Raw genomic sequence first — 11,677 nt, forward strand, 5'->3', positions numbered from 1 at the left:
CTCGACCAAAGATTGCTTTGCAAGTCCCAGTATGCTGGAGCTGAAACTGCCGCTTCCCTTTCACTGGTTGTGAGAGAAGAAGCCATGTGATGCCTTTGGTCTCAAATATATATTGGTTAACTTTTTTAATACTAGGATTACTTTAGCAAAAGGTTCTCGGAATATCTTTTGAATTCAATAATATTAAATATGAAAATCTACAGGCATGTGGGCTGTGCATAGGAGCAGCAACCATGACCTAATCAACGGAACTTTACTCTCAAATAGTTAGATATTTAGTTTTCATAAACGGAAAATGTGCTCACTACTGAATTATATTTTACTAATTGGATGTGGCATTCTTTGTATACTGAATATCTTGAAAATTGTCATTTTACTGTTGAAGTGGAGACAATTAGAGATGTCAGTCTTACTGTGGAATGATTGTTGTCATGCAAGAAATGTCAAGAGAAACCAAGTTTACATAGGGGGAATAAATGTGAAACTGTTTTTTTCTAAACAAAGATAGTGATTAAATGTTATTAATTCTCTTATTTTATTAACACTGTTAATGCTTCACTGGTGGTTGTTTAGAGCTACTGGTTGTGGTTATGCTGAAATTATTCAGAAAGTAATGTGTGGTGATAGCATTGGCGCTAATGATTTTCTGAGTAATATATTAAAGGATTAATGTTCTCAAAATGTCAATGTAACTTTATGTTCAATTTTATCAGAATTAGTGATTCATTTGTGCAATTGACGTTTACACCCCTTAATGTGCAGAATGCAAGATGATATAGCCTACCATATAAGACTTTACTGATCCTCTGGGAACTTTAAATGTTAAGTTAAAGGTAAGAAACCCACTAAAGAGCTATTCACATAAAATAAATGTGAAATTAAATAATATTTAAATATATATATACATGATGTGTAAACGACTAGTGGCTTGTTAGAATCATACCAATACAGAAGTAATGTAATATGGAATATTGCTCTTCGCTGGGATGTAGTGTCGTAGCGCGCATGCGTACAAAAAAGAAAATATTCCGTGTGCCCACGTGATGAAGGCAGAAGCTGGTTGAGGGCGCGCAAACAACATGCGCGCTGCAAAAGTTACAGGCTGCCAACATTAGCGTTACATTTATGCATCTTTGTTTGCAAATAACTCGAATTTACGAGTCTATAAGGCTGTCGGGAAACATGCGTGACTAAAAAATGGAAATATTTAGAGACGAGAGTGGTAAGAACATGCATATTAGCCTCTCTAAGAAGTTTGTGGCTACTTTAGCGAACGAGCTAACCCGATAGTCGTATTTGGAAGTTAGCTTCCGCTATAAGTTACCGATACTTCACCGAATAACTTCCTCGTTTTATTATACGCGGATTCTACAAGCATTTACATTGTTTGCTTTTCTTCCTTTTCTCCAGAGTTTACCGATGTCCGAATGGTCGTAAGTAGCTATACCCTTTAAACTTTCTTTAGCTTTTGGGCGCATCAGAGACAGCATGGAGACCGTAGCTCCTGTATGTTAGCTGCGACAGAGCACATGGGCATGATATTACTTTCAGCCTAGTGAAATGTCCCAAATGTTGCAGCAGCCGTCTTGTATTTTGAAGCTAGTAATGGATTCCTCAGCCAGGAATTAAACTAGTTTTACTGACTACAGTGCGCGTAATCACTTCCGGTTTATATAAAGCTTCAATCAAAAGTGCGCAGTTAACGTTAGTTCCCACACACAACAATAAGCAAAACTGCGTTCAACACATAACAATATGAGTTACTAATGTACCTGGCACTCTTATTCGACTGAATTGGTTTAATATATGTAATACTTGAAGTTATAATGATCATAACATCCAGTTGTTTACGATGCTGACGTTAATATTTCCTCTCGGGTGTGTGTGCGCACGCGCGCCCCTCCGTCCAATCAGCCAGTTCACAAGCTGATTTTAAGCTTAGGAAAATCTAAATAATTGATGGTCCACACGATCTGTTTAAATGCATTAAACCAAAGCCTGTACATGAAAACCACACCGTCTTGTCATGTTGCTAAAATCTTGTACCATTACCTCCATATTCTACATGTGAATGCAAATTCTGCACAACACATTTGAGAACCTCCTTTCCTGTGTTGAATGTTGGCTACGGTAGTGCCATCTCCTCTTTAATTACCCGTTACAGCGTGTACAGTCTGGAGAGCACCAGATACAAACAACATAAGGACTCGCACATCAAAATACAGATAAATGTCAAGAGTAGTCAAACATTTTTTTAATAGATTGCATGTTCCTACACATGAATAGATAAAGACGTTCAAATTGTGCAGCTGGAAAACAGACCACTGTTATTCCTTTCGTGGTCCTGTAATGAGCAAAAAAACATTTGCCTGTCTTTGTTTACATGCTTTTTGTTTTCACTTCCTGAGGCTTATCTCATGTTGTAGCTGTGTGTTTTCCCACCTGTGGCCAAGGCTACTGTTGGTGACATACTCCGTAGGTAATGGCTCTTCTGCAGTATGCAGGATATTTCACCAGATTAGATACAGATAGAGTTGTTGGCTTTACATTTACTGTTTTGCCAGTGTAAGGATATTAGCTTGCTGATGTTCTTCCCGTGAGTCATCTTTCCATGGGTACATGAAAGTGAAACTTGAGGAAGCGGAGCTTTAGTGTTAACTCTGTAACTCAAGTTCACATTTAGTACTGGCATCAGACAGCCTTTTTCAGAGTGCAATGGGGCCGAAATGAATGACAATGTTTCAATGCTGAAAGAACTGAGCTCATTGTATGCAGATCTGACCATCGCATTTCTCTTTCTCCTCTCTAGCAAAGGGTTGTGGATTTGTTTGAGGGTCGTCCTGGTTTTCAAAGGATAGTAAGACTTGGTCTTATTGGTAAGAATGTGTCACATTACACATATGCCACACACACACACACACACACCTGTTTTCATTTTTTTGGATGAAATTACATACAACTTAAAAATCATTCTCTTTCCTAGCGGGTATGGAATACGATGATGAGCGAGATGGCACAGATGAGGATGGAACTGACAAATGGGAATGTGGTCATAGCAATTTCCATGGATATCCGAGGCTTTCTGAAAAGAGTAGTGATAGAGGAGGATTAAGTGGGAACCATACGAGGTCATCCGGCTCTGTTTATCAACTTCCACGGCATTACTACACGTCATCTTGTGAACTTCCTGGCCCGCCCTCTGTAAAGATTCAGCCAAAGGAGAGTGTAAGTTCACTTTTTTGTTTTGCTAATCTTATCAAATGAATGGCTTTCTTATGTGAAGTAGTTTAAATATATACACTGTTATTTGCATTTCTTGTAGGACTCTGAAAGAAGAGCCAGATTATTAGAAGAAGTAAAAAAAGAGAAAGAAAAGGCTGAGAAGAAGCGACTTAAAAAACTGGTACATACTACAATCTCCAATATGAATTTCATAGCAATGAGTTAATGTCAAATTGTGTAGATTACACTTTTTTTTTCATTATGTGTATTCTCGTCCGACAGAAACGAAAGGAGAGAAAGCGGCTTGAGAAGGAAAAACAGAACCCTATAAAGAATGAAGAGGTAACGATCAATGTGTGCAACGTCTTTAGTGCAAATGGGAGCCTCAACATATTTTCATGAAGTTGCAAGCTTTAAAAAAAAAATGTGTGATTCACAGGGGAAAGATGATTCACATCAATCTAAAACAGAAGGGAGCAAACCAGATAATGATGAAGCCAAAAACAATACCATTTCCTGTGATAAACCGTGTGCCTCAGCAAAAGATACAGACAGCAGTGACAGTAGTGAAGACGACTCCAGTGATGAAGATGGCAACACCAGGAATGACTCTGGCGACTCTGAGGTACCATTTGCTAATCTTATTCTCATTATAGTCCTATCATTTAAGGTGTGAGTCATATATCTACATTTGTACAGTATAATAACACCTTTTGTATGAAACCAGTAAAAAACGTTAATTGCATTTATACAGAAATTACCCCTTTATCCACCAATTATGTTACTTTAGCACTGTAAGACTTAAAGAGGACGTATCGTACTCGTTTTCTGGTTCATACTTGTATTTTGGTTTACATGAGTTAATGTACAATGTAATGTTTGAACGTCTCAAGTTGGAAAAAATTACCTCAGAGCAGAAAACCCGCCCAGCGTCAGTTTTGTTTTTTTACTCATTGTGGTGACTTTTCTTCTGGATACAGAGCTACATGACTAGGGCTGGTCGACCAAAATCTTCTTTCACCATATAGATAATTTCAAATCTCTATAGATGTCACAATATGACAGTCGTTTATATGAAATAATCACATGGTAAAGCCTATTTTTGTATACTTTTTGTATATATGTCTTTTTTAAGGAACTGGACATGACGAGCACTTTTGTGAGTAAAGCTGCTCTTATAGCCAGGCGTCAATTGGACCAGAAGCCCGTGTCTGAAAGGAGGGAGAAAAAGAAGACCCTCGTAAAAGAAGAACGTAAAATGGTCCCTGACAAACCTAATGAAGCCCCGGATGTTGAAAAGAAGGTGAGGTTCAAGTCAGATTCTCAACAGAGATGACATGTGTTGAGTACTATTCCTACGACAACAGATTTGACCGTATTTGGATTTTGTCTTGGAATAAGTTTGATCATTTAATTTTTCTCTTACTGTCCGAACAGGATTCTGAAACCTTTAGCAGCCCCACTTTTGAAGATAATGTAAAAATAAGTACTGATCTTGCAGGTACGTTTTCTCCATTTTGATTTACAAACTCAGAGTTGTAGATATTTTGTCTTTTTAACTAAAGTTTTTCCTTTTAGTTATTGGAAATAGGTTTGCAAGTGCTGGAGACTTTAATATGGCTGTGAAGTATTTCACAGATGCAATTAAGTACAACCCTACAGAGTTTAAGTAAGAGCATTTCCCATTACTATATTTAAAGTCAATTTGTTGATGGCGCTTACTCAACCACTGTTTTTTAATTAAACCGTTTAACTGTTTTGGTCGCAGATTGTTTGGCAATCGTTCCTTCTGTTTTGAAAAGATGCAAGAATATGAGAAGGCGCTGACTGATGCCGAGTTGTGTCTCAGCATGTGGCCGGGCTGGGTTAAAGGCCTGTTTAGGAAGGGCAGAGCTTTGGCAGGTCTAAAGGTAAATGTTCTGCCATATGTGCCCCATTATAAATGTCATGTCGTAGCACGGCACATTAGCTTGTTGGGGGGAAGAGAGAAAATAATCCAGATGTATCCAGCATGCAGACTCTTGCACAGAATCACCCATTTTCAATCAGCATCCAGCTCAGTTATAGAAAACATGGGATACAAGCATCAGCTCAGAGGGCTCGGAGAAAAAAAATGTAGCGGCTGACAAATAACTTGGCTGATTTCTCCAGCAGGATGGCATTCAATGAGTTTGAACTTTGATTTCGGCCCGTGGGAGCAGGTGGTGGAAGCTCATCGTTTTTCTATTCTTCCTCCAGAGGTACGATGAGGCTGCCCAGGCCTTCAGGGAGGTCCTCAAACTGGACAGTTCATGTGCAGAAGCAGCCCAGGAACTGATGTGGGTGCAGATAACACAACTAATGGTGTGTATTCCACTGGGTGAGGTAGCTGGGAAAATGGTATCGATGTAATGACAATGATAAACAAAAACACTGTTTTTCAGATACAATGTTTATTAATTTGTATTCAAGACGTCATCACACTAGAGAGCAAGGAGAGAAATGAATCGGTTTTAGTCCTGTTTCATATTGAAGAAACAGATGTCTTAATAGTACTAAAGGAAAATCAATGTATAATAATTCACTCTGTGTTCCGTTTCAGGAGTATGGTTTCACTCGGGAGCAGAGCTCAAATGCTTTAATTATTCATGGGACCGTAAAAAAGGCACTGGAGGTGCTGTCCAAACTAAACCACCGACCTGGTGAGTGTGATTTTACAAATACTGCCATGCATCAGAGGAAAACATAGCTATAACTGTTGAGGATTCATTTCCTAAACTCATATTGTAGCTTGAGTTGAGAGTACACGTGGCCAGGGATCATCAGCTTGTGTGATTAGCCCAATTTAATTGATTACTTGAAAGCATATGTATATCTCTTTGTACACTTTACCATTTTTTTCGCCATGTGTATTTTTTGTTAGGAGCTATTCATTCAAATGGAACTGTCCAACCGGCTCAAGTAGCAAATGTCTCCGGAGTCTCGCCAGTCCTTTCAGCCAACACAATCCATGCTACTCAGTCCCATGATGCACCTAAACCAGCATTTAGGAACCAACCTTTAGGCCCAGTTCAGAATATGTCGAATGTCCAGAGTCAACAAACGGCTATTCCCAGTCAGGCCACAAAGACCAGCAATGTCTTCCTCCCACCACAGTGAGTACTGGTTCAGTCACACTGCAGTTTGTAGTCAGTGGTTTGCAGATATCTGGCAAATGGAACGAGATGAATTGGTATGCTTAGTGTTGCGGAGACGGACACGCAGATTTTGAAATGAATGCTAACTATCTTGCTCAAACAGTTTTAATGAATCTGACATTTCCGTCTTGTTTATTTGCATGTTGTAAAATAAATTGGCACAGAGTCGATTAGTTTTTTGCCCATATTGCTCAGCCCCAATATCTGTAGTGCCTTAATATTTATTATATAATAACTGACGGTACTTTCTGTCAAATGAGCTTTGATTAGCAATGCTTCTCCTATGTGGAGGGTAAATGTTGGCTGTTTGTGTCATTACTAGTGTTGTGGAGTAAGAAGGAGCCGGTCCTCTGGCAGGCTTGCTTTCAACTCGTCTCCACTTCAAACAGCCAGAATTCTCCCTTCAATATTTCCACTTTGCCACACAGATCAATGATATATTAAAGCATAATGGATACCAATATTGGCCAGTATCAATGAAGGTTAATTGTATGATCAGTTCTTGTATTAGACAAGCTTGTTTAGGTCTCTACAGACTGTATACTTATTGCTTTTTCTCTAATTAGACAATAAGAGCAGAAAATCATTGAATGCTTTCATACCATTTTGACTTTAATGAAAATGTTTTTATAGATCTCTGCACACTAGGTTGTTCCACATTTTCTTATATACTTACTTTTCTTTCTCCAGGGAGCTGTTTCCAGTCTGGGTGGGAAACTTGGTTCACCCAGTAACCGAGTCTGTGATAACCAATGTGTTTCGCAAGTAAGCGCATTGGTTTCCTTGTAGTGGTATTTCTACAGCTTAACCTTTTGTAGTCAGATACTTGCGTTGCATATAAGTGTTGACTTACACGTGTCTCCTCTTGCAGGGTCGGGGCTGTCGATAGTGTCAAGGTTCTGACTTACAAACGATGTGCCTTCGTAAACTATACAAAACAAGAGTATTGTGATGAAGCAATCAGACGCTTGCATGTAAGTACACTTGGAACTCTTGAATGCCAACGAGACTACAGGTTGCCTACTTTATTTGCACTTCATGGATATTGTTATTGGGTGGCAGACGTGATGTTTTCACTGTAAATTGCACATTTTCCTTCATGCATACTCTAAAATGAGTTATACGCACACCGGTGCATGTTAGTTATATATATATATATATATATATAGTATATCTATAGTAATGAGCGCGGTCATAATTCCTGCTATCGGTTCACTCTTAATGATTCTCATTTCAATTTGGTTCAAAAGACAAATGATTGCTCCCTCTCCTCCATGTGCACAGAGGAGGTTGCTGCCTCCCAATACACACACTCCTATAAAATCTTTTTTTGCGACCTTTGCTCATATCTTCAGGGGTTTGATCTGAACGGCATGAAGATTGCAGTGAGGTATCCAGATAGGATTCCTCATGGTTTGGGAATTTCCAGATCTGCCCTCAAAGCGGATGACCTGGAAGACGAGAATATGAGGTTAGTCCTTTTTATATCCCACATCTTAGGACATTTGTGTATGTAAAACAAAAATACTTAAAAAAAAATGTTTTGATTCAAGTTTCATATTTTTCATTCAACTCCCGGCAAGGAAATGTAAACTAATTTTTCCCAAATTACCTATTTCTGGAAATTAACCTCTGCTAGTGTCCATTGATTTTTTTTATGTACTGACATGCATTTCTATTGTCCACCCCCTTTAAAATCAATGAGATGAGGCTCAGTAACAGATCGAAATCGGTATAATGCCATACAGCACCACACTACATCCTGCAAAATTACAAAGTAATCATACAGCTTTCATAAAGGCAGGATAGGAATGGTTTAGACTCTAAACCATTCCTATCTCTAAACTTTAGAGCAAGCAATCGTTCCAACATGGCTTCAAAAGGACGGTCTCAGGCCGCTTCTTGCTTGTGAAACCGACCAATCGCTGTATTTGATTTAGTTTATTTTAAATCAACTCTCATATCTGTTTTTGGGTCGTTTTCAAGTGCTCTTTATTCACATTGTAACTTGTCATCTGTGTAAATGAGTCCCATCTCTCATCTCCTCCATTAGTTACAGGCAAAACGAGTACGGTGAAGGGAGGAATGCAGTTGGAAGCAGAAGATCGTTTCGCCCTTACAGACAAGTCCCCGACTACAGAGGAAATCACAAGTACTGAAGGGAAAAGAGACGCCATTAACGGGTCCGACTGTCCTCGTCAATAAAGCATAACCACTGATACTGCCCAGTACAGGTTTATCACTTGTATCTACAGGGTTGTAAGGCTTTGCAAACCATTGAAGTATTTCCATTGGACAACATAAATTACTGTTTATTCGGTAGAATTGAATAAATATCTAAGTATAGTCCCTGAAGATGACATGATTTAAAGAAATGAATGATGGTTTTATATTTTCTGACTAAAAACTGACTGCGCTGATGATTCCAGATTTTACAAGCGCTTCTTGACGTCAATTTTTTTAAAGCGTGACATATAAACTGTTATATTTTAATAAGTGTCTACAGTAAATCACAGCTGGTGGTAAAGTGTCCAAATTTTATGAGACTTTAAAATTATAGTATTGGCATCAGGCCCCGGAATCCATCGTCGTAAGGGTTTTTAAAGTGACTTAAGCCAAGCAAGACATTTGTTTTTTACAGTTGATTTACATAAATCATTATTGCAGTAAACTTAATGAGCCTCATATGGCCTGTATCTAAATGATCTATAATCAGAATCACTTTAATACATTGTTGAAACTAAACTGTTTATTTCCATCTCTAAGATGACTTAAGTTACAGTTCTTCATTCAACAATGAAAGTTTCTTTCATTTGTTTTCCCTGTATTTCCTTAAATATGGTATTTAACCACTGGAGGGCTCAGAAAATGAATTGTGCATGTTGCTGTGGTAATTAAAAGGCAAATTAGAAACATGTTTTGTATTATAATGCTTAGCACATTTGCAAATAAATGATGGCAAACTAATTGCCCCCCTCTGTCCAGGTAGTATTGGAGCTCTGCATTTGAGCTGCCAGTAGATGGCAGCACAAGCTAAGTATTGGAGCAAAGATGCATTTCTGTGAGAAGTTCGACATAAGAGAAACTTTGTGATAGATTATTTAGATGAACCTATCGCAGAGGCCGAGCTGCATGCGGTGCATTTCTACTGCAGCACCTGAAACCACCAGCAGTTTGAACACCAGTCATCACTCTGGTTTAAAGGTGAATCTGTGAAGTTGCCAATGTGCTTATCATTTGACATGCTATGACTTATACTTTTCTTTCACACACAACCTTTTTTTTTTTACACTTTGTACTATTTTCAGACCTTTACATACTAAACTGTTAGTTTTTATATTTATTTCCGACACTTATTTTTACATAATACATGTATATACGATGACGGTATAAGCACAACTCACCCCAGCCAAACAACGTTGGTCTTAGCACCAGCTTCTGTTCCTGAAAATATGCTGAGCATGCAGCATTTTGTTCAGTTTCATTGAAATGACAAAAGTTTAATCTAAAAATGTTAATCTGTTTGGTATAGAACTTTTAAAAAAAAAGTATATACTATCACTTGCTTATTACTTTGACCGTTTGACTTTTCTATGTTTTTATAACATGCTATAGTATACTTTCTTTAACATAATACTATGATCTTTTATTAGATTGTATGATAAACTAAACCATCACTTTGACTTTATGAGGTTTATTATAGAAGAAGCCTCTGTTACCCCATGTCCGGTGCTTGGTCCTTCTATACTACTGCATCTTTATGGATTTTTTTTCTACATACAAAATATGACTTAATATATACAGATTTATTATAATTAAACCTTTTTTTCCCCATTTTATGGTATAGTGACTTGACATTTTAATGATCTACAATACCTTTTATGACATTTCATGGTATAATATATTATATTTTTGAACTTTTAGTGACAATCTACTCTGACTTTTATAAACGTGTGCATCTTTTATGATTTCTGTCACATATTTAGTTTTACACTTGGTTGAATACTCTACAATTACAATTTTCATGATGTTCAAATTACATATTGTGACTTTGGCATACTATATCCAGTCTTTTACAATCGTAGACAGCCTTGCCGTGTGTCTTTTTTAACACAGTGGTTCTAGCACATTGATTTAGTGATTCGATGGCAACTTTAGACTTAGACAGAAAACGTGTGCTCGTCTGTGACGTGCAGCAGCAGCATTGTGACTTTAAAAAGGTGAAATTCTAGGATTATCTAATCTACAGGATTGGACTAAATCATTTAAAAGTTTAAATCAAATGCAATAATACAATGGATTTGGGATTTTATCACTTAATTTGAGAGGAACAGATCAATGTAATATGTGGCATCATGACATTTGGGCAAATGTGGTGAATCTGGCAGCATCTTAATTAACGCTTTTCTGTTGTTGGGGTAATATCACAGGTGTATTTTCACAAACAATCTGTCATCGTGCTTCTTTGAAGTATAAAGAACATCTGGACAAGGCAGTGAAGCTATTGTTAGAAGGCCAGCGCGGCTCCTACCAAACACGGCCGTCTCTGCTGCAGGGCGATGATGGAGGATGAGGAAGTGGAGCGAGGCTCTGCCCCCCAGCAGGCCTGCTGACACATGGCCGCCCGCCCGCCTCCCTCTCAGCTGCAGTGCCAAGGTCAGCCAGCCTCTCGAGCCCTGCCTCGGAGGGAAGCAACAATAAATGAGCACTTTTTCCTTTTAATCTAGCAACTTCAAAACATAAAAAAGATGCAAGATAGAGAATTTATGGAATAAAACACAATATTAATTTAAATGTATGTTACCAAACACTCACCATAAGGTCTATTGAGTAGCTGTTCTAGAACTTTCTGTCAATCAATGATCCTCATCAGCATTTTAAGATATCCCAGATGTTATGAGTTATAGTTCTTTATTTTTCTTCTTATCCATGTTGAAGATCATATAAGATTAAGAGCTTCAGAATGGCTAAGAGACCATGTCCTTTTAAAAATTTTTAACTGAATAATTTTAACTGGGCAAACTCCATCTGCTGATGAAGATCATTTGATATGCTCAAAAGCCCAAGAACAGCTTCTAAATGGACCATCTTGTGAGACTCTCTTGTTGTAGCGTCAACATTATTTAAAAAAAAAGGTTGAATATTTACCTTAAAGTGAAGTCCTGTGAACCTTTACTTGGACGTTCAAAACACCATGTGCATCTGTTTTTAAATGGTGCGAATAGAGTACAATGTGTGCCACATAAAAACTTTTTTTTATTTCAAATTAAATAGCTGGA

At 37.9% G+C, this 11,677-nt stretch overlaps 1 protein-coding gene across 2 annotated transcripts; it reads left to right on the forward strand.

The window, feature by feature from the left end:
* Nucleotides 1–1,031: 1,031 nt before the first annotated feature.
* Nucleotides 1,032–9,379, forward strand: LOC117747744. Of its 2 annotated transcripts, XM_034557181.1 has the most exons (18): nucleotides 1,032–1,222; nucleotides 1,411–1,433; nucleotides 2,810–2,876; nucleotides 2,984–3,225; nucleotides 3,323–3,403; nucleotides 3,505–3,564; nucleotides 3,662–3,847; nucleotides 4,358–4,525; nucleotides 4,660–4,723; nucleotides 4,801–4,891; nucleotides 4,991–5,132; nucleotides 5,461–5,565; nucleotides 5,804–5,903; nucleotides 6,125–6,356; nucleotides 7,089–7,163; nucleotides 7,270–7,372; nucleotides 7,754–7,869; nucleotides 8,452–9,379. In XM_034557181.1, the coding sequence occupies exons 1-18, from the start codon at nucleotides 1,198–1,200 to the stop codon at nucleotides 8,555–8,557; spliced, it is 1,986 nt and encodes a 661-aa protein (XP_034413072.1). In that variant the 5' UTR covers nucleotides 1,032–1,197; the 3' UTR covers nucleotides 8,558–9,379. The 2 variants fall into 2 exon arrangements, with proteins under 2 accessions (XP_034413072.1, XP_034413073.1); XM_034557182.1 differs by lacking the exon at nucleotides 1,411–1,433.
* Nucleotides 9,380–11,677: the final 2,298 nt, after the last annotated feature.

This window comes from Cyclopterus lumpus, chromosome 18 (assembly GCF_009769545.1).
Source record: "Cyclopterus lumpus isolate fCycLum1 chromosome 18, fCycLum1.pri, whole genome shotgun sequence".
NCBI classification, from domain to species: domain Eukaryota; kingdom Metazoa; phylum Chordata; class Actinopteri; order Perciformes; family Cyclopteridae; genus Cyclopterus; species Cyclopterus lumpus.

Excerpts from the sequence above, each read along its gene's own strand:
- LOC117747744 (XM_034557181.1), top strand. The coding sequence starts at position 1,198 with ATGGAAATATTTAGAGACGAGAGTG. Across the intron at positions 3,226-3,322 it reads AGATTCAGCCAAAGGAGAGT|GACTCTGAAAGAAGAGCCAG; the intron begins GTAAGTTCACTT and ends CATTTCTTGTAG. Across the intron at positions 4,724-4,800 it reads AATAAGTACTGATCTTGCAG|TTATTGGAAATAGGTTTGCA; the intron begins GTACGTTTTCTC and ends TTTTCCTTTTAG.